General features: G+C 43.2%; 2 protein-coding genes across 6 annotated transcripts in view; one reads left to right on the top strand and one right to left on the bottom strand.

Annotated features, from left to right (window-relative positions):
- Positions 1–25613, bottom strand: part of LOC126253651 (transmembrane protein 47) — a 387066-nt gene extending 361453 nt beyond the window's left edge. Inside the window, exon 1 of one of the 2 annotated variants that reach the window (XM_049955159.1) lies at positions 25455–25613. In XM_049955159.1, the coding sequence (XP_049811116.1) occupies positions 25455–25570 (116 nt within the window). In that variant the 5' untranslated portion in view covers positions 25571–25613. The remainder of the gene's footprint in view (positions 1–25454) is intronic. The other variant, XM_049955162.1, reaches the window with a different exon arrangement.
- The window catches only part of LOC126253648 (T-cell immunomodulatory protein), a 443932-nt gene that overhangs the window by 185991 nt on the left and 229971 nt on the right, over positions 1–27970 (top strand). Inside the window, exon 1 of one of the 4 annotated variants that reach the window (XM_049955154.1) lies at positions 26021–26301. The exons of the other annotated variants lie outside the window; for them this stretch is intronic. The gene's annotated coding sequence lies outside the window, so the exon portion shown is untranslated. Of the gene's footprint in view, positions 1–26020; positions 26302–27970 lie in introns of those variants that run through there. 4 annotated transcript variants of the gene reach the window in all.

Genomic DNA, 27970 nt, shown 5'->3' with positions numbered 1-27970 from the left:
TGGCTGGGTTTCAATGGTAAAAGTCAAATATCAGGCAAGGAATGACTTTATTGAATGAGATTTTCACTCTGCAGCGGAGTGTCCTCTGATATGAAACTTCCTGGCAGATTAAAACTGTGTGCCGGACCGAGACTCGAACTCGGGACCTTTGCCTTTCGTGGGCAAGTGCTCTACCAACTGAGCTACCCAAGCACGATTCACGCCCCGTCCTCACAGCCTTAATTTCGCCAGTACCTCGCCTCCTACCTGCCAGGAAGTTTCATATCAGCGCACACTCCGCTGCAGAGTGAAAATCTCATTCTGGAAACATCCCCCAGGCTGTGGCTAAGCCATGTCTCCGCAATATCCTTTCTTTCAGGAGTGCTAGTTCTGCAAGGTTCGCAGGGGGGCTTATGTAAAGTTTCGAAGGTAGGAGACGAGGTACTGGCAGAAGTAAAGCTGTGAGTACAGGGCGTGAGTCGTGCTTAGGTAGCTCAGTTGGTAGAGCACTTGCCCGCGAAAGGCAAAGGTCCCGAGTTCGAGTCTCGGTCGGGCACACAGTTTTAATCTGCCAGGAAGTTTCATATCAGCGCACACTCCGCTGCAGAGTGAAAATCTCATTCTGGAAACATCCCCCAGGCTGTGGCTAAGCCATGTCTCCGCAATATCCTTTCTTTCAGGAGTGCTAGTTCTGCAAGGTTCGCAGGAAGGCTTATGTAAAGTTTCGAAGGTAGGAGACGAGGTACTGGCAGAAGTAAAGCTGTGAGGACGGGGCGTGAGTCGTGCTTGGGTAACTCAGTGGTAGAGCACTTGCCAGCAAAAGGCAAAGGTCCCGAGTTCGAGTCTCGGTCCGGCACACAGTTTTAATCTGCCAGGGAAGTTTCAATGACTTTATTGCTCATACGACGCGCTTCGGAATTTATCCATCAGATATCCAGGAATGATTAGTGCATTTACATATGGCTTTTCAAGCAGTATGTGAGGCAAACATTCGGAAATAGTCATCAAATGTTTGTTTCACATATAACCTGAAACGCCATACCTATGTCAGTAATTACTCCTGCATATCTGATGACAAATTCCGAAACGCGCAGTGTGAGCACTGAACTCATTCCTTGTTTGGTGTTTGATTTTCAGCATTGCGACCTAGTCAGCCTAAATGCAGAACTACTGCTTGTTTTAATTTCAAGTTTTGACGTCGAGTAACAAATGACAAGAGAAACCTTTTTGCGTGTGATATTATTACATATTAACAATTTTCGGACTTTTACAGTGAAACCTTGCTTCTTGCCAAATTTCACGATTCTAGGTCAATGGGAAGTACTCTATAGGTTTTGGTGAATGAGTTTGTGAGTTTAAAAAAAATGGCCGTACCTTATTGCTACTGTTTATTATAACGCCAAGGACCATAAGAACTTAGTATGTAATACGAGACAACTCGATACCCAACCTGTTCCTGACAAAAAGGGGCTTAGTAGACGGCCGAATAGACAGAGTCAGGTAGTAATGACAGAATTTGTTTCGTGTGATATAATTACAAATTTACTGTTTTCGGATTTTTCCTCCCTTTCCGCCAAATTTCCTGCTTTTAGATGAAAGGGAAGTACCCTACAGCTTCTGATGAGTGAGTTTGCGAATATGAAAGTATGTGACATGAATGGTCGTATCTTTTTACTGCACTGACTTAGAAGCTTCAATGTTTTGCACCGCCAAGCGACTATAGACCTCAGTGAGCGAAAAATTTCAACTTGATATGCCCATTCGGTTCTGCGAAAATGAGTTTATAACGATTGGACAGACAAGTCACACAGACAGATGGACAAAATGATCCTATACGTGCTTCGTTTTCACCAACCGAGGTGCGGAACACTAATAAAAAGTATCCCTAGCTGGCAGCAAAATGAACATGGCTGTCGAGAACTGCCCTATACCGGCAGCTTACAAAAAATCCTCGTTCGGACGATACTTTAATTATTGCTTTTCAGTTTGGGACCTTTACAAAATATGACTGGTAAGGAAAAGAGAGAAGGTCCAACGAAGACCAGCGCATTTCTTCAAACGTTCCACTACTAAGTGCGAAAGTATCACGTGGACGCTTAATTTACTCCGGTGGCAGACGCTACAAGGTAAGTGTTGAGCACCACTGTCTGGTTGATTGTTAAAAATTCCGAGTGCCTAAGTTTCTAAAGAGTCAACTAACATATCGTTTCGTCCCACGTGTATTTCCCGAAAAGAACACGAAGGCAGAATTAGAGAGAACCGAGCTCGCACCGTGAGGTTTACCAATAATCGCTCGTAACTGACCCAATTCGCGACTGGAACAGGAAAGAGGGGAAGTGGTAGTGCTACAGAAATACCCAACGCGTCGCAACGCAAAGTGACTCGCGGATTGTAGATGTAAGTGCAGTAGAATATAAATAATGCGATGGATGAGCTTACTGTTCACTGTGAAACTCCACAAAACACGAGAACAAATTGCACACACCAGCTCCTAATGTTCAATGAAGTTTATCTGGCATGCAGTAAAAGAATCTGGGTTTGCATATCACAATCAGCGCCTATCAAATGGTCGAAAAACCCTTTGAAGCAGAAGATACAGACAAAATTTCACGGATTCAAGACCATTTACAAATGCAACAGTATCATAATATACTTCTCTGGAAGTCAATTTCATTGAGCTGCCTTGCGACGGGTCGTTTAAGACAACTTTGTCAGCACGGAATTTCATGATTTTTGGATATCAGTAAAATATGGATATCAGGTACTCAGTGATAAAGCTCGACGAACATTATTTCCACTTGAAATGTCCTTCTTGAGGGAAGCTGTCTTTTGGCGGTCGCTGTAATAAAGTGTAAATACCATATAAAAATTACCGAGGGACGGGAACTGATGGTAGCAGTATGCAGTTTGAGTCCGACAATTGAGAAGTTTTGTAGTCAGCAAGTAGCCCATCTACCCTATTAATACCATTAATAATAAATATTTTCAAGAGATTTATTGTACATTTAAATACATGGTTCATTTCCTATTAAATTTGTAGGGTAACACAACTGCGCAGTTCAGTTGTGTTAGATAAAGGTTTTGATCGCGGAAAAATTCTTATGCATTAAGGGCGCCGATAACTAAAGAACTTTGGAAGCCACAGAGTTATACAACCGGATGTCGACGGGGATGAATGTAATGCATGACGTACAATAAACGAAACTATTAAACAGATTATCTTTAGCAAAATTGTCGAGTGGTTTGGTACTTTTTAAACATTTCCACCATCTGCTTAAAAGTAAATCCGTTTCCTTTAATAAGTTTCGTTCTGGCTTTTAACGACACACTCGCTCGCAGCGAGAAACCTGAAATAAAACACTTCCCGTACAAAAGGCGCAACACCCAAGAGGCCAGTAAAGTTTCTTAAAAAGGCTTTTTGGCTAACAACGGCGGCTGCAGTAACGCGCGTATCAATGGCGGAATGAAACGGTGCCCATTTGCTCATAATACGCGACATTTCTGAGCTCCAAAAATACACCGAGATCTACAATGTTGATAACCCAGACCAAAGCAGGATAAGCACGCAAGGTTAGGAGACAGAACTAGCTAGCTCCCTGCAATACCCACAATGTAACTCACGGCGCAGGCTCGAACAAAGGCGGAGAAAGAAGGAAGGAATAAGAATGGGGAACTTGGACGGTTAGGCGGTTCCCAAACAAAGCTCTGAATTGTATGTATTGCCAGAACAGATCGTCGGCAAGCTACCGCAGATCGTCTTCAACCGTCGGTGATGTACTACAGGTAGTCATTAAGTCCCGATCTGCAGATTAGCTGCGCTCATCCGCGAATGTATTTACGGCATCAGGAAGCCTGGTCTTCAGGAAAAATGCAGCCGACACCAGTACGCGACCTAATGTTCGTCTGTATGATGGCCTTTACTGAAAAATTCATTTGTCACCTTATTTGTATGTCAGAACCAACGAACTTGTTTAACCAACGATTAGCATAAGCGAAACATGAAATCGGTGCTTCTGGAAAATAGACAAATATGCATTTCCTACGAATCACATGCTAGTTTTCGTAAACTTCAAACTGATATATACTCAAAAACTGCCTCCGATCACAGCTGTTTACCGAAACACTGCGATTGAGTTAGCAAAGAAACTGCGAACAACTTGATGTTAATGAAATAGGCTTTTTTTTTACACTCTGATAAATGCTTGTTTCAGATTTTACCACGTATGAGGGAAGATCGGAAAGGAACGCACAATAATTTTATTACCAAAAAGAGTAATAACTAACAAAATAAAAAATCATAAAAGAACCTACTTCTTTTACCTACTTTTCTACACAGTCACCAACGTTCTTAACACATTTCTGCCTCATGGTACCTGTTTCAAGATGCGCTGTTCGTGTAAGACCGCTTTGTTGGAGTAGAGCTATCCGCAGACTGTTTATTTCACTTCCGCATACGTTGCAAAGCGTTGGCCGGCCAGGCATTTTTTTCCTGGGATGGATGCTGGAGTACCTCCCACCCAAATCAGGTGATTTTCTCACGAACAGGAGCAGCAACATGCAAGTTTGATACTGTCCGCATTGATGTTGTGCGGTTTGTCACGAACGGCACGACGCAATGTAACCGAAGTTTAAGCATTCACAGTGCCCCCGTGTTTCAGCGAAGTCCACCAGTAACACACATGAATGTCCCAGAACACTGTCACAAACATTTTCCTAGCAGACTGAGTCCCTTTGAATTTTTTTCGTACTCTAGAGCCAGCATGTTTCCACTCCATAGATGCCTGTGTGGTTTCGGGCGTGCAGTGGCACGTCCACCTCTCATAACCAGCGACAGTTCTTTTCAGAATCTAATGCCCTTCTGTGGAGTAATGCGTTAAGTGTTCCAAACTTGTCATCATTCGCAGGCCCTTGTGGTTGTCTGTCAATATATTAGGCACCCAGCGAGCACTAACTTAACGACATATCAACGTGTCATGAACAATATCGTATACCGCACCAAGGGAATGGTCAACTGCTGCGACAGGGTTCGCAACTGTACACGCTGGTCGTCAAAATTGGTGCCTCTATGGCACCGACATTTTAACACGACCTGAAGACATCGCTACGCTCCATACAGTCGTCCCTATAAACGCCACGCATGTCCCTCTGAATTTCACTCTGTTTATGCCCTTTGGCCCACAAATACCGAACTACGATTTACTGCTTTTCACAAGTTCACGACAGTAACATGCGCGCCATGTCTGTTTCGTAGTTCACGATTCTATCGCTGGAGCTACACATGGAAACAAAATATCCTCTGTAGTGCAAACTTCAAACTATATCGCCGTCAAATATCAACATTCCAGCTCCTATACCAGGGGAGAAAAAAATTATTTTGCGTTACTTTCCGGTTCTCCTCCGTATTACGGTCTTCAGTTTTACGATTTCAGTATGTCTGTCTTTTTCTTCTTATCCAAAGGGCCAGTTCGAGGACATTTTTCAACATAAGCGGTAAACCATTTGGCGCTCCCCCCATCGTTCCCTCGTCAATTTTCAGCCGCGTCCTTTTCTGCTGCTAATTATGATACGCAATGCATACAAATTCTGCACTTGAGCGCCTCCTCTCAGCTTGTCGCCACAAGCGGCCGCTACTAACTGTGATACGTGTCCTGTATATAAATCTTAACAGCTGTGGCGCCACTGACGCCTCTGTCAGTCTGACGCCCCAAGCACCGGCTTGTGTCGCTTGGGCCTTAAGCCGGCCCTCACCCACCTACATTTTTTTGCTTACCCAATTCTTGTCCATTCTCTTCGCGCTAATTTCCCTTGGCCGTCGGTACTCAACTTTTTGGTTGACTGAACAACGTATCTCAGTATTGTTTTCTCTTCAAAAGGAAGGCTTCAACATACAACACTCAAGTCAGTGTCACTCTACTTACTGTTTTTAATCAATCTTATTACGCGAATCTTGTGGACTAGTTTAAAAACGCCACTGAGTATCCTTACAGCCTTTCACCCTAATGAAGACACACAATTTTGGTTAAATTTTAACCCTGCTATCATAGCTGGTCTATTTGATGCACGCGAGGGGTGGAACTTTAATAGTGGCAAGTATTTATTTACAGCTCGTACACAACAGATACATGTTTCAAAGTTTTAGTATCATTCAAAGTAGTCACCGCCATTGTGTATAACCCGTTGCCAGCGATGTGGCAGTCGTAGGGTACTCTTAGCAGTGCCAGTTGTGTTGACAGTTCGAGCAGCGCGTTCTATTGCCCGACGAATTTGTAGCAGTTCTGAAGCGAATGCTTTGAAGTGTTTCCTTCAGTTTAGAAATCGAGTTGAACTCACGAGCGCCTAAGTGAGGGGAGTGTAGTAGGTGGTATAGCACTTAGCAGCCCCATCAGTCAAATAAATCAGTAACAGCTTGCATTGTACGTGCTTGAGCATTAGACTGCAAAATGGTGGTCAGGTCCTGCAGGAAGTGTCATCACTTCTGTCTCTAAGCTGGTCGTAGATTGTCTTCCAAAAATAAACAGCATAGAGACAGAAGTGATGACACTTTCTGCTGGACCTTCCCATCATATTGCAGGACAATGCACAAGCACGTACAGTGCAAGCTGTTACTGATTCGTTTGACTGATGGGGCTGCTAAGTGCTATACCACCTACTGCATCCCCTGACTTGAGCCCTCGTGACTTAAATTCGATTTCTAAACTGAAGGAAACACTTCACGGCATTCGCTTCAGAACTGCTACAAATTCGTCGGGCAATAGAACGCGCTGCTCCATCTATCAACACAACTGGCACTGCTAAGAGTATCCTACGACTTCCACATCGCTGGCAACGGGTTGTACACAATGCTGGTGACTACTTTGAAGGTCAGTAAAACGTTTAAACACGTATCTACTTTGTACGAGCTGTAAATAAATAGTTGCCACTATTAAAGTTCCAACCTTCGTACATTTGTTTTACTGCAGTTTTACTGAAGCAAATTGGCCTACGAATCATACGAGGTTCAGGAAAGAAGGCCGAAGACAAGAAGATGTAGTTTAACGACCCGCAGACCTCATTAACACTCAAATAAAATGAGATATTAAAGTGCAAGAGACACAGCACTGGCTGACGTGAAGAAGAATGGAAATGAAAATGGGTTGCGCTGTTTGTGGGTGAGCCACACATGTACTCTCCTCAGTGATTTGAAGAAATCGTGGTGGTGGTGACAGTAGTAGTGGAGCGTCCTATATATAAGTAACGCAACACTTTTTTTCTGGAAGCAGGCTGGTTTTATTCAGGATTCTAACACATCATATGACTCCCCGTTCTTTTGGCTACAAAACTGTTTTTCAACATGATCTCTGATCAACGCGACGGCTTTGCACCACCTTACTGGGGCGACGGCTGTAGCCGCATGGTACCACTCTACGGGTCGACGTCTGGGCCAATCCTCCCCACCATACACGTACTGCTTCTCGCAGAGTGCGTCCTTCACTGGGCCAAACAATGGCAGTCAGAAGGTGCGAAATCCGGGCTGTAGGGATGGGTGAGGGGAAAACAGGCCAATGAAGTTTTGTGAGCTGTCCTCGGGTGCGCAGACTTGTCTGAGGCATGGCGTTGTCACGGAGACGTTCGCTTGCATTTTTGTGTCGACGAACACCTGAAGTGGTTTCTCCAATTTCCTGAGGCTAGTACAATACATTTCAGAGTTGATCGTTGCGCCACGAGGGAGGACATCAAACAGATCAACCCCGTTGGCAAGACTTTACCGACCGAGGATGCGGCTTTAAACCTTTCCTTCGGAGGAAAGATGGTGCGGCGCCATTCCACGGATTGCCACTTTGTTTACGGTTCGAAGTGATGAACCCGTGTTCCATCGCCTGTAAAGATGTTCGACAAAAAAATTCCCGATCAGTCTCGTAACGCGCAAGCAATTCCGCAGAGACTGTCCGTTGCTTTTTATGGTCTTCTGTTAGGCATCGAGGTACGCAGGGGTCACATATCTTTGAGTGTCCGAACTGGTGGACGAGTGTGTCAGCACTACCAATAGAGACTTCCAGATGAACATAGAGGTGTGTGTTTGTGATCCGTCGATCACCTCGAATGAAAGTGTCCGCACGTTTCAACATTGTTGGAGTGTGGCCGGCTAGCACGCGGGATGACGATACAAGCCCCGCCTAACGAGTCACCGTGGTTTTATTCAGTGCCTGATTTCCGCACACATTCTGTAAGTGCGTATGAATATTTACGATGCTCTGGTTTTCCGCAAAAACAACAAAACTTCGCCGCGCGGTCAGGGGCGCCTTGTAGCGGGTCGTGTAGTTCCCTCGTCGGAGGTTCGAGTCCTCCTTCGGGCAGGGGTCTGTGTGTCCCTTAGCGTAAGTTAAAGTTAAATCAAGTAGTGTGTAAGCTTAGGGACCGATGACGTCAGCAGTTTGTCCCATAGGATCTTACCGCAAATTTACAAATTAAAAAAAAAATCCAACAAAATCTCAGTGACTGCTCTATACTTGAAACGCACCTTCGTTAAGACGTCATCGGAATTCTGTGAAACTACAGGGGATAAAGCAGGAATATTCCACTATCTCCCACAACAAATTCCACAGTTTTTCAACCGAAATTGGCCGAGAAAAAAATGTGTTGCATTAATTATTGAACATCCCTCTTAGTAGTAGTAGTAGTAGTAGTAGTAGTAGTAGTACAATGTGGGTTCTAGCCCATAGGAAATCGTCCTTCCACAGATATACCACGTCTTGACCTCATTAATTGGATTATCCCAAACTGTAAGAAAAAATGGCGGGAAAACCCAAAATGGCGGATACAATATATTAGTGTGGGTGGAAATTAAAATTTTGTCAGGAAACCTGAAAAATTAGTTAAAAAAGAAAAATTCGAATGAAATAACTGTACTAAAAAAATTGCTAGAAATTCCAGTTTAGCGCAAAACATTGACTTTGTTTATGAAAACCTGACATTTACAATTTTCCCTGGGAAATCTAAAAACTACTTAAAATGGCAGGAAACTGAAGTAAAGAAGCGTCCTGTGTAAAAAGGACAGGAAAATTTCCAGATGATTAAACTAGCCCACACATCCTACAAAGGAAACAATTGGCACGAGAATACAAAACAAACCGGCTGAGCTATTTCAAATGAAGTTGCCGTCTCAGTGGACGGGTGTTCACCCCATCACATCATTTACCAACGTGCTTCAACTTCTTAAAGGTCCACCTGATTTCATGTAGGTCTGTAAAAGTGGCGCTGCAGCTAAGGTTCTCTCAATGTCATCCTAAATTCACTTATTTCCGGTTTAAAATCAAGATACTCGCGCGCACATCGTCCCCAGAAAAATTGAAGTTTTATCTCTCGAGAATTTTTTCAAAATTTTGCTAATCATTATTTCATGATTTTTCATGCTTTGCTTAGCATTGCAAATGGTCTTACTGCTTACCTTCGTTATGGACCATTTCAGTCCAACAGACATTGGTCGGCTGTTCGCATGTTACTCGCACGATTATGTACGGAAAATGGTTGAAGGATGTTGAAATCATGTGTACGCGACGAGATGTTGGCCAAGCCTCACCATACAAGTTGAAGTCGGAGATTTCCCCGCTCTGTAAAACAGTACAGACGGCGGTCTATGGCCGATCTGGCTACAGAGCAGGCGCAAGTGTTTCGGAGTACATCGTTCAGCACTCACCATGTAATTCCTACGTTTTCCGATGTTGATCCATCAGTATTGTCAATTACGACTGCAGTGAACACATTGCGCCGTACATATGAGGCAGATACAGGGTTTTCCAGTCCACTGTTACGTGAAGATATTTGACTCATACTTTGAAGCGTCTGCTTGGTCCTATAGTTTCGTCTGGTCGTTTCTTGTAATAGAGCGTCGATGATTGTGTCCTTATACGTCCTCCAAGCGGAACTGCGGCTGACAGTATTATGCTACGTGGGACATTCACCTGGGCTTTCATGAGACCTATAGTAGTAATCTAAAGCACCACGACAGCTAACACAATGCGGACCACCTGAATCCCTTCCTGCTTTATGTTTTCCCCAATGGCGAGGGCAGCTTTCAGCAGGATAACTATCCGTGTCACAAGGCCAGAATCGTGCTACAGTGATTTGAGAAGCATAATATTGATCTCACGTTGATTTCTTGGCCACCAAATTCGCCTGATCAGAGCCCGATGGAACACTTCTGGGTTGCTATCATGTGCCAATTTGCAACATACATCCGGGAAATTAGCAAGAACTTTTCGAATCCATGCCATGCAAAATTCGCTGTTAAGGGCGTCATACCATTTTGGCTCATCAGTATACTTAGCAAACTTGTAAACTACAATACTGTTTGATTTTGCTGCAGATCTTACATGTTTTCCTCTCAAGAGCAGAATGTATGTTTCCTCAGGCAATTTGAAACTAGTTTCTCACACTTGCTAGGAAGAAATATTTTACTACATTTATGAATATTTCTTCAATACCAGGAAGTATAATGGTTCATATCAACCTATAGTGCAAATTATATGTTTAGCAGCTTTTTAACTTCTCAAACTTCCTCCAATTCCACATACGGTAAAGAATGTTGGAGCGGAACATCTTCAAAGAATACCGTCTATTTTTACAATACTCTTGCTACACCAGCTAGCATTGCTTCGATATAAACAACTGTTTTTCTTGTTGATAGTACATCCTACACTTGCGCCGCTCATCTGCCGTACAAGGAACACACTTACTGCAGCTCTTCGTTCTTTATGCATCTGAGTGGAGTTCAGACTTTACTAGGTACTCTAATGCTCTGGCGTTGCCTCAAGTTTGCTAGCAATTGTAGTTTCTAGTTCTTTTATGCATTGCTTCATTACCTGTGACGGACAAAGGGTACTAGATCGTTGAAAAACTTATTTTTGATTCTGTATCGTATCAGCTCAATTATGGTATTTGTTTGAATGCCGCAGCATCCGGTTTTTTTTTTTTTTGCCATTCTTATCAGCATTGTACAGGTTGTACATTTGTCGCTTCCGAATAGTTCTCTTTAAGCGTTTGTTGTATCGACTGTGGCTATTCTAAGAATTAGCCTTTCAGCTGCAAATGGTTGCCGGCCGGAGTGCCCGAGCGGTTAAAGGCGCTACAGTCTGGAACCGCACGACCGCTACGGTCGCAGGTTCGAATCCTGCCTCGGGCATGGATGTGTGTGATGTCCTTCGGTTAGTTAGGTTTAAGTAGTTCTAAGTTGTAGGGGACTTATGACCACAGCAGTTCAGTCCCATAGTGCTCAGAGCCATTTTTTTGCAAATTGTTCTGGGGCTTCAATAAGGTGAGCCATCCAGATTTGTGTCGTGTATTCTTTAAAGGAAGAAGAAACATCATTCATGTAAGTAGTAAGTCTCCGATTTGGCTACATCAGCCTCGCCACTGCTAAGTACTAATCTGCGCCATGTTTCTGAGTTAGACATATGGTGAGCCTGAGAGCTTCCAGTCCACTGTTACGTCAAGGTATCCGAATGATAATTGGAAGTGACGGCTTGGTGCCGTAGTTTCACTGTTACATTAACATGCTTTTGTTCGTTGGCTTAGATGCAGCTTGGAAAACGCCTGTTTTGGTCAGTCAGAACGTACACAAAAGAGGCTAAAAATCGCAAAGCGTGATGTAGTTCTGATTTTTTGATGTATTATTAGGATCAGTTACGGTAGTGCGAATCCAAGTTTGCGGCTTCGGAAAACTTATACTTCCTGAGCAATACGTGGAGAACTGCGAATTTTGTGGCCTTTCGCTTATTTGTTGCCTCATAAACTATGTGTATTTTCCGATATTACCCTATTACCAGTCTTAAAGTAGATTAAATATGCAACGATTTCAGTCCAAGCATATATATGAAAATTTTAAGTTTTGTTCGTTTCGGGATGAATATCGGCATAATCGCTCATCCTGCGAGAAAACCCATGGGAATTAAAGTTGTGGTAAACGTTATTGGCTTTTATTTATGCACAAAATGAAGCCTCTAGACCCAGCAGTCCTCTTGAAATCGAAAAACAAAGTGTCAGAATATTGAATTTTTGAAGAGATGAGCCTAAAAACTTCTAATAAATTGTGGTCGTTCAACGAAATTAAAATGCATAGCACAGTGTTTAAAGGTTGTATTGTATCTTTACATGAATTACGTGTATCATAAAAATTGAAACTTCTTGTGGACCCGCATGAGTATGGACAAATAAGTCCTCGCTTCTTTATGACGTTCTCTGGTCTGCGAGTGTCTCAGCGAGTTTCGTAAAATGTCGATTGGGTCAGGCGTTTGTTTTACATGTCGAAGAGCACTGGATGAAGGTCAAGTAGCAGTGGTGACAAAACGTGGTTTACTTTCGCTAACAGAGTGTGTATGAAGCATGGCCTCAAGAAGAATCACCAAGTTCTTTAGAAACGTTAGATGAAGTTACTGTGCACGATGCGTGCAGGAAGAGAGATACGCCGTTCAAAGTTATTATTGCGGCGACTGTTCGTTACAGTTCCTGAACCCTCGTCTTCAAGGTTATCAAGAGGACCATGGGCCTCCGAAATATGTTTCCTATGTGGAGAAAATATCACTGAGGAATTTGTCAAGCACCAAAAGAAACTGTCTTAGCGAAATCATTGGGTGCAAAGGAAACAATTCTTGACGTGGCAAATCGTCGATGTGATAAATGGAGACAGCAGATTATAGATGCCAGACCAACAACTATTAGACTAAGAAGAGACTATTCATACCCTCCATCTATGGTGGAGTGCATGGGATATATTTATACACATACAGCTGAAAACAGGGAAGAATGTCAGTTCATGTTTAATGACCTCATACAACAAATAAAAAGCCATTACGAGCCTGATATCAGAACTGCCAAAACTCTCAATTGCAGAGGTCGGCCGCGGTCGCAGTCATCATGTAGTCCTTCGTTTCACAGACGTTGGACAAAAGATTCTCTGTGACAACTGGTACAAGGAAAGAAGAGCAATCCTGTAGAAGGGCGAGTGACAGTGGTCAAGTCCATAGCAGATGTAATCTTACAAGACATTCGCTCACAAGTTTAGAACACCACGGAGTATGCTACACCTGATGATTTCTTGCGAGAAACTAATTCTGCCCTTACTGACTCGCTGAAACTCTTACTCGAAACCATCGTGATGAGGCACAAACGTCATATCTCGGATGGAAGAACAAATGTGTGAGTAGTTCTTGCAATCACTCTTAGCAAGGAAAAATAAAACTGTGGAGTGTTTTTCAAAATAGGTACCGGATTGATCTGACCACTATGTTTCTTTAATGTGAGTCACGAAAATATATGCGAGACTGTAGAGAAGTGCCTCATCCCTCTGTGTGGAGGGGACATGGCCATCGACACCCTGTAGCACCTTAGGTTCCGCCTGCTCGTCATATCAGCAGCCAATGCAAAGGTGGACATGGCACGCTTGCCCCCAACCAAAGAATCTACTTCCTTCCATTCGTATCGCACATACCACAAAGTGCAAAAATGATTGGGAGGAACGAAGGATGCTACAGACTGTGGTTGGTCGAAGGGCTTCCTTGTTCTCTTACCAATAAGATTATGTGAACCAGCTCTCACCAAAACATCTAAAAATCGCTCTCATGTGAGTGCAAGGGAGCGTGAAATTGCTGGCGAGCTAGGCTTAAAAGGACAGCTTTATGCACTCACTGCCTGGCACAACTTGTCACAACTAGGCTAAGAGTCAGATCTAAAAGAGTGAAGACGCCCCCCGACGATCTCCTGCCTTTGGGAGCGTAGCCCGAAATAGACACAGCAGCCCAGCAACTTCCTATTTTCCTGGAACAAGACTGCGGCCAACAGGTTCCTTGAAGAAACGAAAATATTGAAATGTATGTGTTAATAGCGTAAGTGCATTTCAATATTATTTTATACCTTTTAAACATGATGCTACGTATTTTTCTTTTGTTGACTGCCCACATTTGTTACTATGCCCATTTCTTCAAAAACTCAATCTTATGACTTTTGTAGTATTTTAAGCGAACTACTGAGCCTGGAGAGTTCATGTTGTGCTTAGATGAAAGCCAATAACATTTACTACAACTGTCATGACTTTTCTCACAGAATGAGAGGTTATATCGACATTCGGCCCGAAACAAGAGCAAAACTTAAAATTTTCGTTTTTGGTAAAAAGAAAAGACCACATTTGAAGTTCCATATCTCGGAAGCTACTCGATATATGGAGCTGCGGTTGGGCATAAACTGTTGCATATTTAATTTAATGTTGGACTGGAAAATGATTGTCAGAAAACGCATAGTTTACGAGTTACAACTAAAAAAAAAGGCCAAAAATTTCAGTTTTTTATTTATTACTCTGGAACACAGGTTTTTCGAAGCTGCAAACTAGTGTCCACACTACTCTAACTGGTCCTAACAAAATATAAGAAAATCAGAACTACGTCACGTTCTGCAATGTAAAGGTCTACTTTGACTGGCCTAGTTGGCTCTGCTGGGTTACCGAGCGACTTCACATGAGCAATCGTGGTTATATAGTCCAAGTTTTGTTGTTCGAAAACCTTTTTCTTACAGAATGTTGGCTATCAGTTACATCATGCCCCGTGGAAGGTTTAATGAGTGAAGCTTTTCATCAGATCCAGCGAGCCGAACTTTATCAAAAGTATGCTCAAACTGAGAAACAGTGCAGGAGTATAACTGCACAAATTTTGTGTTCTTGTTATGAAACTGCTGGCGCGAAAGACGGCTTCGAAAGCATACTCTTTTCTGAGGTACGGTTGCATCTAGAGAATAAAGTCACAATTTTTGCTTTGAAGCATTTGCCGATCTCCGGACAAAATGGGATCGGGCGATACAGTGAACGCGCCGCCATGTGTTTTCGTGCGTTTCAGTAGCGACGTTCGGGGTTCACCAATGTGTCTGGAGTATTCATAGGTATTGGGCTAGTAATTCTAGGCGCTACTGCTAGTTCCTTCTGTGATAAGAGTGAGTCGCCGTCAGGTGGCGACAGATTCCAGGGCACTGTATATCGTTTCAGAATCCGAAATAACTTCTTCTAAAGTTTGTTCTTCCAGCTCGGCCGTGGAGTAAAACATTACGGTCCCATATGCTAATTATCCCCCCCATGAACCATGGACCTTGCCGTTGGTGGGGAGGCTTGCGTGCCTCAGCGATACAGATGGCCGTACCGTAGGTGCAACCACAACGGAGGGGTATCTGTTGAGAGACCAGACAAACATGTGGTTCCTGAAGAGGGGCAGCAGCCTTTTCAGTAGTTGCAGGGGCAACAGTCTGGATGATGGACTGATCTGGCCTTGTAACATTAACCAAAACGGCCTTGCTGTGCTGGTACTGCGAACGGCTGAAAGCAAGGGGAAACTACAGCCGTAATTTTTCCCGAGGAAATGCAGCTTTACTGTATGATTAAATCATGATGGCGTCCTCTTGGGTAAAATATTCCGGAGGTAACATAGTCCCCCATTCGGATCTCCGGGCGGGGACTACTCAAGAGGACGTCGTTATCAGGAATCTTATTCTACGGATCGGAGCGTGGAATGTCAGATCCCTTAATCGGGCAGGTAGGTTAGAAAATTTAAAAAGGGAAATGGATAGGTTAGTTAGATATAGTGGGAATTAGTAAAGTTCGGTGACAGGAGGAACAAGACTTATGGTCAGGTGACTACAGGGTTATAAATACAAAATCAAATAGGGGTAATGCAGGAGTAGGTTTAATAATGAATTAAAAAATAGGAGTGCGGGTTAGCTACTACAAACAGCATAGTGAACGCATTATTGTGGCCAAGATAGACACAAAGCCCATGCCTACTACAGTAGTACAAGTTTATATGCCAACTAGCTCTGCAGATGATGAAGAAATTGATGAAATGTATGACGAGATAAAAGAAATTATTCAGGTAGTGAAGGGAGACGAAAATTTAATAGTCATGGGTGACTGGAATTCGTCAGTAGGAAAAGGGAGAGAAGGGAACATAGTAGGTGAATATGGATTGGGGGGAAGAAATGAAAGAGGAAGCCGCCTTGTAGAATTTTGCACAGAGCATAACTTAATATAGCTAACACTTGGTCCAAGAATCATAAAAGAAGGTTGTATACCTGGAAGAATCCTGGAGATACTAATAGGTATCAGATACATTATATAACGGTAAGACAGAGATTTAGGAACCAGGTTTTAACTTGTAAGACATTTCCGGGTGCAGATGTGGATTCTGACCACAATCTATTGGTTATGAACTGCAGATTGAAACTGAAGAAACTGCAAAAAGGTGAGAATTTAAGGAGATGGGACCTGGGTAAACTGAAAGAACCAGAGGTTGTAGAGAGTTTCAGGGAGAGCATAAGGGAACAATTGACAGGAATGGGGGAGAGAAATACAGTAGAAGAAGAATGGGTAGCTCTGAGGGATGAAGTAGTGAAGGCAGCAGAGGATCAAGTAGGTAAAAAGACGAGGGCTAATAGAAATCCTTGGGTAACAAAAGAAATATTGAATTTAATTGATGAAAGGAGAAAATACAAAATGCAGTAAATGAAGCAGGCAAAAAGGAATACAAACGTCTCAAAAATGAGATTGACAGGAAGTGCAAAATGGCTAAGCAGGGATGGCTAGAGGACAAATGTAAGGATGTAGAGGTATATATCACTAGGGGTAAGACAGATACTGCCTACAGGAAAATTAAAGAGACCTTTGGAGAGAAGAGAACCACTTGTATGAATATCAAGAGCTCAGATGGCAACCCAGTTCTAAGCAAAGAAGGGAAGGCAGAAAGGTGGAAGGAGTATATAGAGGGTTTATACAAGGGCGATGTACTTGAGGACAATATTATGGAAATGGAAGAGGATGTAAATGAAGATGAAATGGGAGAGGCCGACAAGAGCAGTCCCACTCCATCGGTTCAGTGAATGTCCGAGCTCAATATCTGCACTACCAGCTGGGAAAGGAATATCTTGTTACGGTTCATCAACGATAGTTTTTCGATACCAGCTTAACGCAGTGTGACTTGTCTGGAATTTACTCTCCACGCTTCCTGTCTTAGATATGTGACGCAGTGCCTCCACATCATTTGCGCAAAGGAACCACTTTCTTGACGGCGATTAAAGTTTCTTGACTGCAGTTTTAGAGTCGCATATGTAGCTGTGCACCTAGAGTCAGGCTGTGATAAAGCTCTGAAGCCAACCGAGGTACAACGTCGCATGTTCAGCGATAGATCTAGAGTTCGTTGTGAAAACATGTCCAACGTTCGACGATCCGATCGCTGAGGACTTGGTTATTCATATGCTTCGGTGGCGATACCTTGCCAGAATCACCTGTGCTGCCATTGCCAAGTGTGTATACGCTACAAGCTCGCAGTCTTCAAGGCACTCGCTAAAAAAACTGTGTCATAATAACGTACTTTTATTTAAAGTCGCAAGTATCTTTCAGCAGGAACAAACACACGATATATCGACATATAAGATAACTTAGTCCATAGCAATAACAAATGACAGTCTTGGATAATGAAGGGTAACAGTTGCAACGTCACAGAAATGCTGGATTCTCATGGTCCTAACTGCCATCTGTGTACTTAGTTTGTCATACGGTTTATCAACTTTGAGCATATTTGCACAGATGTGCTACGGTATCATCATCATCATCATCATCATCATCATCATCATCATCATCATCTAAGACTGATTATGCCTTTCAGCGTTCAGTCTGGAGCATAGCCCCCTTATAAAATTCCTCCACGATCCCCTATTCAGTGCTAACATTGGTGCCTCTTCTGATGTTAAACTTGTTACTTCAAAATCATTCTTAACCGAATCCAGGTACCTTCTCCTTGGTCTGCCCCGACTCCTCCTACCCTCTACTGCTGAACCCACGAGTCTCTTGGGTAACCTTGCTTCTCCCATGTGTGTAACATGACCCCACCATCTAAGCCTGTTTGCCCTGACTACTACACATCTATAGAGTTCATTCCCAGTTTTTCTTTGATTTCCTCATTCTGGACACCCTCCTGCCATTGTTCCCATCTACTAGTACCTGCAATCATCCTAGCTACTTTCATATCCGTAACCTCAACCTTATTGATAAGGTAACCTGAATCCACCCAGCTTTCGCTCCCATACAACAAAGTTGGTCGAAAGATTTAACGGTGCACAGATAACTTAGTCTTGGTACTGACTTCCTTCTTGCAGAAGAGAGTAGATCGTAGCTGAGTGCTCACTGCAGTAGCTTTGCTACACCTCGCTTCCAGTTCTTTCACTATGTTGCCGAATATGCATCCTAAGTACTTGAAACCGTCCACCTGTTCTAACTTTGTTCCTCCTATTTGGCACTCAATCCGTTTATATTTCTTTCTCACTGACATTACTTTCGTTTTGGAGATGCTAATCTTCATACCATAGTCCTTACATTTCTGATCTAGCTCTGAAGTATTACTTTGCAAACTTTCAATCGAATCTGCCATCACAACTAAGTCATCCGCATATGCAACACTGCTTATTTTGTGTTCACATATCTTAATCTCACCCAGCCAGTCTATTGTTTTCAACATATGATCCATAAATAATATGAACAACAGTGGAGACAGGTTGCAGCCTTGTCTTACCCCTGAAACTACTCTGAACCATGAACTCAATTTACCGTCAGCTCTAACTGCTGCCTGACTATCCATGTACAGACCTTTAATTGCTTGCAAAAGTTTGCCTCCTATTTCATAATCTCGTAGAACAGACAATAACTTCCTCCTAGGAACCCGGTCATACGCCTTTTCTAGATCTACAAAGCATAGATACAATTCCCTGTATCTTCAGTTGGGGAAAAAGAGGGAGGGTGTATCACGTTACTGTCCAGTAATCCTTGTATGGCAAAGGCCCTATTAGGCAAAACAATATTCTATCATCATATACACTATGTGTTCCAAAGTATCCGGATACCTGGCTGAAAATGACTTACAAGTTCGTGGCGCCCTCCAGTCCTTAGCCTTAATGACAGCTTCCACTCTCGCAGCCATACGTTCAGTCTGGTGCTGGAAGGTTTCTTCTGGAATGGCAGTCCATTCTTCATGGAGTGCTGCACTGAGGAGAGGTATCGATGTCTGTCAGTGAGGCCTGGCACGAAGTCTGCGTTCCAAAACATCCCAAAGGTGTTCTACAGGATTCAGGTCAGGACTCTGTGCAGGCCAGTCCATTATAGGGATGTTATTGTCGTGTAACCACTCAGCCACAGGCCGTGCATTATGAACAGATGCTCGGTCGTGTTGAAAAATGCAATCGACATCCCCGAATTGCTCTTCAACATTGGGAAGCAAGAAGGTGCTTAAAACATCAATTAAGCCCGTACTGTGATAGTGCCACGCAAAACAAGGGATGCAAACCCCCTCCATGAAAAAACTACCACACCGCCTCCGAATTGTACTGTTGGCACTACACACGCTATCAGACGACGTTCACCGGGCATTCGCCATACCCACACCCTGCCACGGAACGCCACATTGTGTACCGTGATTCGTCACTCTACATAACGTTTCTCCACTGTTCAATCGTCCAATGTTTACGCTCCTTACACCAAGCGAAACGTCGTTTGGCATTTACCGGCGTGATGTGTGGCTTGTGAGCACCCGCTTGACCATGCAATCCAAGTTTTCTCACCTCGCGCCTGTCACAGTACTTGCAGTGGATCCTGGTGCAGTTTGAAATTCCTATGTGAGGGTCTGGACAGATGTCTGCCTATTACGCATTACGACCCTCTTCAACAGTCGGCGGTCTGTCAGTCAACAGACGAGGTCGGTCTGTACGCTTTTGTGCTGTACGTGTCCCTTCACGTTTCCAGTTCACTATCACATCGGAAACAGTGGACCTAGGGATGTTTAGAGTGCGGAAATCCCGCATACAGACGTATGACACAAGGGACACTCAATCACCTGACCACGTTCGAATTCCTTGAGTTCCGCGGAGCGCCCCATTCTGCTCTCTCACGATGTCTAATGACTACTGAGGTCGCTGATATGGAGTACCTGGCATTAGATGGCAAAACAATGCACATAATATGAAAAACTTATGTTTTTGGGGTGTCCGGCCTCTCTTGATCACATAGTGTAACTGCTTCGTTTCTGGAGCTTGTTCGGCTTACCGTTTATGTGATACAATGAGGTCTCATTTTCCTACTTAACTACAACATTTTTAAAAAGTGTCCTGTGATGCGTTTCTATAACAATTATTGTTTTCGGTCTGTGTTGTTTTACGGCTATGCTGGATCTTGCAAACTTGTAATGATAGGAATTCCAGAGGGAGATTCTCACTCTGTGGCGGAGTGTGCACTGATATGAAACTTCCTGGCAGATTAAAACTGTGAGCCGGACCAAGATCAAACACAGGACCTTTGCCTTTCGTGAGTACAGCCTGAGCTACCCAAGCACGACTCACGACCTGCCCTCTTAGTTTCAATTCTGCCAGTACCCCTCTCCTACCTTCCAAACTTCACAGAAGCTGTTCTGCGAACCAACTAGCACTCCTGGAAGAACGGGAATTGCGGCAACATGGCTTAGCCACAGCCTGGGGGAGCAAGTGATCAGTCGGTAGAGCATTTGCTCACGAAATTGCCTTTCTTCCAGGAGTGCTAGTTGGTTCGCAGAACAGCGTCTGTGGAGTTTGGAAGGTAGGAGAGGGGTACTGGCAGAATTGAAACTAAGAGGGCAGGTCGTGAGTCGTGCTTGGGTAGCTCAGGCTGAAAAGCACTTACGAAAGGCAAAGGTCCTGTGTGTGATCTCGGCCCAGCACACAGTTTTAATATGCCAGGAAGTTTCATATCAGCGCACATTCCGCTGCAGAGTTAAAGTCTCATTCTGGAAACATCCCCCAGGCTGTGACTAAGCTATGTCTCCGCAATATCCTTTCTTCCAGAAGTGCTAGTTCTGCAAGTTTCGCAGAAGAGCTGCTGTGAAGTTTGGAAGGTAGGAGACGAGGTACTGGCGGAATTAAAGCTGCGAGGACGGGTCGTGAGTCGTGCTTGGGTAGCTCAGTTGGTAGAGCACTTGCCCGCGAAAGGTAAAGGTCCCGACTTCGAGTCTTGATCCAGCACACAGTTTTAATCTGCCAGGAAGTTTCAATGATAGGAACTGCTGGTCCTCCTTTAATCGGTACATCAGCGGTAATTATCAATTGTTGCTATTTAGTATCGAAAGATATACAGATATGCAGGGAAACAGTCAACCGAAATAGGATTAAACTTGCTGAGTTAGAAATGCCGCCGGCCAATGTGGCCGAGCGGTTCTAGGCGCTACAGTCTGGAACCGCGTGACCGCTACGGTCGCAGGTTCGAATCCTGCCTCGGGCATGGATATGTGTGATGTCCTTAGGTTAGTTAGATTGAAGTAGTTCTAAGTTCTAGGGGGCTGATGACCTCAGAAGTTAAGTCCCATAGTGCTCAGAGCCATTTGAACCATTTTTAGAAATGTCGGATTTATGAGCAAATACACAGTCCAGTCATATTAATGTGATCACCCGTCAAGAGCCCGAATAACCATCTTTTGCGGTGCTGTCCTGTGTGAGACGTGCAGAAGGAGTTTTTGTATGGCCGTCCTTTTGACTGGAGGTCTCGGGGGACCACAGCCATTCACTATTTTAAGAAAAGAAACACTTACACCCGTCGTTGCAATGTTATGCATTGTGTAGCTACCAGTTTCGGCGCTTCAATGCACCATTTTCAGGCCTTAGTTGATGCTGAAGGTGTTATCAACGATCCATATGATGGTGTACTGAAGCGGCAAAAATGGTAGTAAACAATAAATCACATCGTTAAGGACAGCTCTAGGTGTTCCATTTTCTTACAGCGCAGAAAAAAAAGAGTCCATGAGGCTCTGGCAAATACTGATAGAGATGTGAAGCCATGCCGAGTTCAGTCCATGGCCAGCTTCGCTTGGTTTCTTGGATGAGTATCCACAACGCAAACAGCCAGATCGAGGTGGTCCCACAGATTATCGATTGGGTTTCAATCTGGAGAATTTGGTGGCCAGCGGAGTCGGTAAACTTATCCTCATGCACTTCAAACCACGCAGGTACACTGGAAGTTGCTCGTAGATACCATCGTGTGCAGGAAAATCAAACTGCATGTAGGGCTGGACACGGTCACCAAGGTTAGATGCATGCTCACGTCGATCCGGTGTGCCTTACAGAATGACGAGATCACCCAAGGGATGCCACGAAAATATTCCCCAGACCATATTGCTCCAACGATTGTTGCAGTGTGTTTGCTTTCAGACGTTTCGCCGCGTACACACCAACGGCCATCTTCCCGATAGAGCATAAAATGTGATTCATCTGTAAAGTCCACCTGTCGTCACTCAGTGGACGTCCAAGTTGCAGCCTCCGTCGCCGGTGAACATCAGTCAGCATGGGTGCACGAACCAGGCGCCTGCTGCGGAGGCCCATACAAAGCAACTTTCGCTGAACGGTCGTTGAGGTGACACTGTTGATAGCCACTTGGTTCACCTGGGCGTTTAGTTGCTCAACAGTTGCACGTGTTTTCGCACGTACGGACCTACGCAGCCGTCGGTCGCTCATGTCACGTATGGCCCATGGTGCAGCACACTTGTGTCGCCGCCGGTTTTGGATAGCGTCATTTTGCCATGCACGGTCTACTTCAACCCGGGCAGCGGGCGAACAGTTTACAAATTTAGCTGTTTCGGAAATTCTTCCACCCTCAGCCCGAAAGCCAATGACCATGCACTGTCCCACTCCTGCCAACTCGCTTTATATACCCTCCACTGCAAGTACTGCCACCTGCGTCTGTGAGTGGTTATTGCACGTTGTCGTCGAACATAGGCAGCGTTCACAATGTGACTGAAAAGTGCAAATATCAAGAGAAAGTTAGTATCTAAGAAAACAGTGGCAGGGGCAGTCTGAGGAAGCCATTCGTTGTAGAACTGCTACTGCTCAAACTATTGTACACCTTGGAAATGAAGAAGCATCCGTGACTCAAGGTACCACACCTGGTCTAACTACACTCAGGAATCAATGTCAGGTGTGGTTTACGAGCGGAGAACCAAGTGTTACTCACGACTAACTTCTTACGATCGAGGTGTATGGTAGAGAATTTTTAGGGCATGGTGTGGGCTTCGACTGATCCCACAAATACACAGAAACATGACTGAAAGAACTGGATTAGTCTCTTTGCGAGAAACAGTACAGAATTTTCTTGTGTCATTTTCAGGATTTATTGCCATACATCCGCTAGAGGGGTCAGACCGTTTGTGGTGCCAAAAAGAGTCCTATAATATCTCGCGTACGAATCCTTATTTTGTTCAAACTCTGCACACACGTAAGCCTATATGACCACGTCTCAGCTTCCTCGTTTATAAAGTAGGTTCTGCTTTACACTCTGGACAGCCATTTCCAATCATCCTAGTCTACGAAGTCTTCGCGAGCAAAGGTGAGTTTACAGCTACTAACAGTCCTGAAAATACATTATGACAAGCTGCTTCATCAGAACCGCAGGCACCAACTTAAACGAGGGGCATTATTTAACATCAGCGCCAGTTGCGAATGAGAATTATCTATCGATAGCTGCCTGTATAAAAATACACTACGAAGTAAAAAAGCTCTTACCAGGTGTTCGAGCGGAAGTATAATTTCGCTAGCATGAAGTGGGGAACAAACCTTTTCCATCATAAGTGAAACCTCCGGTTTTACTAAATACGCCACCCTCTACTCCAAAGGTAATTACTAAAGATTTTGTCGTAATAACAAATACTACCCGTTCGTCTGAAATCCAACATAGTTGGATAAATGGTATATTCTGCTTTTCTTCTTCATTGGTTGCAATGAAATTTCGCTACAAGATTCCCCTGACTGGGAATGGTTGCTTTCGCTTCTACAAAATACTAAATTGCATAGGGAAGCGTAACATAGCTCTATTCACAAAGCATAATCTGTAGGTTAAGAGGTTCTTTTCGGGTCCATATCGCCTATATCAGCTAATATTACGGATGCCACTGGCGTACGTTTTTGCCGTGGTCGCAGATCCTTCGAGTTACGCCTACCGTCACTTCGGCGCGCCGGTGACGCTGCCCTTGCGAAGCGTCTTTGACGATGCAACAGCAGTGTCTTATTGGTCACTAACCCGAAGACCTCGGGTTCGATTTCCTGATTGCGCTTCGCACTGTCAAGCTGAATAAACAAGTTAGAAACAAATGCAAATCGTTCGTCTATGTGCTGTAAAATAATTTACATAACACTAAGATACACAAGCAATAGCTGATCACTGACACTCGGATAGTTTACTGCCTAGACAAAATGAAATTGCCTCATGTGGCCGAACAGTACCTGGAAGCACTTTTAGCAGATGAAATCCATTTCAAGCAGAACTACTGGAAGGTACATTTAAACCATCTTAAAATATGGAATTCCATTATTTTTAATGGTGTTTGGAATTTCTTCGCGTCTAGTTACACAAAATACGCCAAGTTATCTCGTGACAACTGTGCAAGGACCACACTGCAACGGATCATAATGTGCACATCGCGCCCTATACTGAAAATTAAAACTTGAAGTCTTTTAGAGTATTTAAATGCGCCCGAAACAACCACGATTTAAAAAATACGAAACTTCTCCCACGCGCGACTGTAATTTCAAAATAGCCAGAAATCATCCGGGCACTCCTTACGGCGGCGAATTCCCGTGCTTAGAAAAAGCGTCTCGGCAAGCTATATGACAATAAAACAAAAACCAAAACACTGAAAATTCAACGCACGCCACAATGGCTCTCAACAATTTTTGTGGTCATTGTAACTCTGACATTAAAAACAATTTACTGTCTACTTACTCATACAATATTTTTTCTTACTCATACAATATTTTTCCTTTATCGAAGTGACAATCATTGAACCGTAAGGTGGACGCACAGAGGAGACTAAAGTATTCTGTTACTTTGTGTAAACATAGTATTGGCAAGCTGCCTCTGAGCTGAATGTCAGTCATAAATTGCTGATTTACAGTGAAACTGTGGCCTTTAATTCACACAAAATTGTAAATATTTATGGAAAATCGTGCACACAATGGGTAAAACTTATTAGGATACGATTTTTCACACAAGACGTGCAGCGTTAATAAGGTACAGAGAAGCGTCAATGTCATAAACTACGTTAATCATTACAGTCGATTTTTTCCTATCTGAAAATTATAAATAACAGCATAACCACCGCTCTTAAGCAGACGAATCTGCTGACACCAATGAGTCACGGCTCTTGTGGGCGTATCTGTGTCAACTACATTACTTCTATCAGTACAAATTTTAACACAAATTTGTTAAATATATTGCGAAGACTTGTTGTTTACGATGTTTGTGTGTAAACTGTAAACTTACTTCAGAAATCTGACCCTCAGCCAAAACTAGAACAACATGCAGTTTGTTATGTACACTGTTGATTCCGAGAGCTATATTTAGATTCAAATAAATGCCTCATTCTACCCAGGACGGCACAAAATCGCTCTACGTATTCCAAAGTTTAACTACTGACCTTTCCAAATGATACACCTCAATGACAGACGCCGAGTCGAACTCGCTGAAATCCGGCAGAGATTCGGCTTCGAAGCTAAATCCACCCAAAACACTCGCTTTAGTAGTTGAATTCATGTTGCTTGTTTCAATATGGCGTGCGCCACTGAAGCCATCTATCGGCCAAAAGTTCAACTATTTCTACTGCTCTTCTACCAATATTAACTTTGCTTTCGAGTTAACCTTGCATAGGAAAGTCTTGGGAAGGATATACAGCAACGCCACCTGGAATCGCGTTGATTAAAGTAAATGATAAATTATGACGTGCATATTGTATAAAACTGATCACGCTCGTCAGACGTTAAAAGTATAGCAGCTTGGATCTGTTCACTTAATCTTTCAGGTGTATAACTTGTCGGAAGTAAATGACGCCGTCATCTCAACAGCCTGTCAAAATCATATTTTAACTCGTTCTTCGATTTTAAAACTATTTTCTTCCACAATGATATGGAATCATGACTGAAATAATGCTAACGAACCAATTTTAGAGATGCGCAAGCGTTTGTCATGTGATCTCTGAAACACATAGATGTAAGTTTGTTGGTAATTTACGAAGTGCTTTGGAGTGTTTGTGTTGTGGAGTGACGACGGTGTGTAGGTTTTGACTTTTGATATAATCAAGTGTTGACTGTGGTCAGTTTTCCGCATTTAGACGACTAACATTTCCGTGCAGCTGTTTACTGAGCCAATTGCTTAAGATGTTCCAATGAAATGCTAATGCCAAATTACGTGTTCGAATGAAATGCGAATACCAAATTACGTGGTACAACTAAGGAAATTAACAAGACTTGATCATTGTAGAAGAATACTTGGTTAATAATAGTGTGTGTGTGTGTGTGTGTGTGTGTGTGTGTGTGTGTGTCCAAGTTACGAACTTCCATTTCTTACTTGCCTTTAATGCTTCAGAGCTTTTTGTTTCAGTCAGTGAAATTGACTTCTTACATATATTTCTGATGATGTTCAGACAACATATTGTCTAAAGCTAGTTTATGTTTTGTCTGCCATATGCGCTAATTTGTTGTATACAGTTCTAGTTACCTCATATGTGTTTTGCAAATCGTCGGGGGCGATATATCAGTAAGTTTACGTATTTTCGATATTTTCGTTCAATACTGTCGTATGGAATACTGTTCTGGGGAGGTTTGGTAACACATCTTGAAGAAAGAAAACCCTCTTTGCTGAAAAACCTATTGTAAGAACAATATGTGATGCTGAACTGCAATTATCTTGTAGACATCTATTAGAGTTGGGCATTCATACTACTGCTTCACAGTATACTTATCCCCAACATCTACAGCTATACTCCGCAAACCACTGTGAGGCGGATGGCAGAGGGTATGTCCCATTGGATCAGTTGTTAGTGTTTCTTCCTACTCCATTCACGTACAGAGATTACGAGGAACGATTATTTAAATGCCTCTGCACGAACAGTAATTATTCTAACCTTGTGCTCACAATCCTTATTCGAGCGATACATATCAGCGGGCTGTAGTATATCTCCAGAGCAATCATTCAAAGCTGGTTCGTGAAATTTTGTTAATAGATTATTTTGGGATAGTTTACATCTGTCTTCAAGAGTCTGCCAGTTCAGTTCCTGAGTATATTTGTGACAGTCTCCCAGTGTTTAAACAAATTGTGACTATTTGTGCAGCAATTCTCTGTATACATTCACTATGCCCTGTTAGTCCTATTTGCTATGGGTCCCACACTCTTGAGTAACATTGTAGTATGGGTCGCACGAGCACTTTATAAACAATCACTTTTGTAGGCTGATTTCCCTTTCCCAGTATTCTACCAATAAACCAAAGACTACCATCTGCTATTGAACCTATGTGGTCATTCCATTTCATATCCCTACAAAATGTTACACTCAGGTATTTGTACGAGTTGGCTGATTCTATCATTGATGTTGTAGTCATAGGATACTGTGTTTTTCATTTCCTGAAGTGCAAAATTTTACATTTCTGAACATTTAGTGCAAGTTGCCACTCTCTGCACCATGTTGAAATCTCATCAAGATATAACTGAACATGTGTGCATCTTCTCTCAGATATCAATTTATTATAGATAACTGCATCATGTAAAAGAAGCCTGATTTTACTGTTAATATTGTCTGCGAGACCATTAATATATAATACGAACAGCAAGGGTCCCAACACACTTCCCTGGGAATACGGCGAAGTTACCTATACATATGACGATGACTCTCCCTCCAAGATAACATGCTTTGTCCTCCCTACCAAAAAGTCCTCATTCCAGTCACAAATTTCACTTCATACCCCAAATGGTTGTACTTTTGACAATAAGCTTAGGTGTGTTACTGAGTCAAATGCTTTTTGGAAAGCAAGGAACAGTACATCTACCTTGTTGCCTTGATTCAAAGCTTTCAGTATGTCATGTGAGAACGCTATGAGTTGGGTTACCCATGATTAATATTTTTGAAATCCATGCTAGTTGGCATTGAGGAGAGCATTCGAG

This window comes from Schistocerca nitens, chromosome 4, assembly GCF_023898315.1.
Source record: "Schistocerca nitens isolate TAMUIC-IGC-003100 chromosome 4, iqSchNite1.1, whole genome shotgun sequence".
NCBI classification, from domain to species: domain Eukaryota; kingdom Metazoa; phylum Arthropoda; class Insecta; order Orthoptera; family Acrididae; genus Schistocerca; species Schistocerca nitens.
The sequence above is the reverse complement of the archived record's forward strand: the minus strand, read 5'-3'. Positions and strand labels throughout refer to the sequence as shown.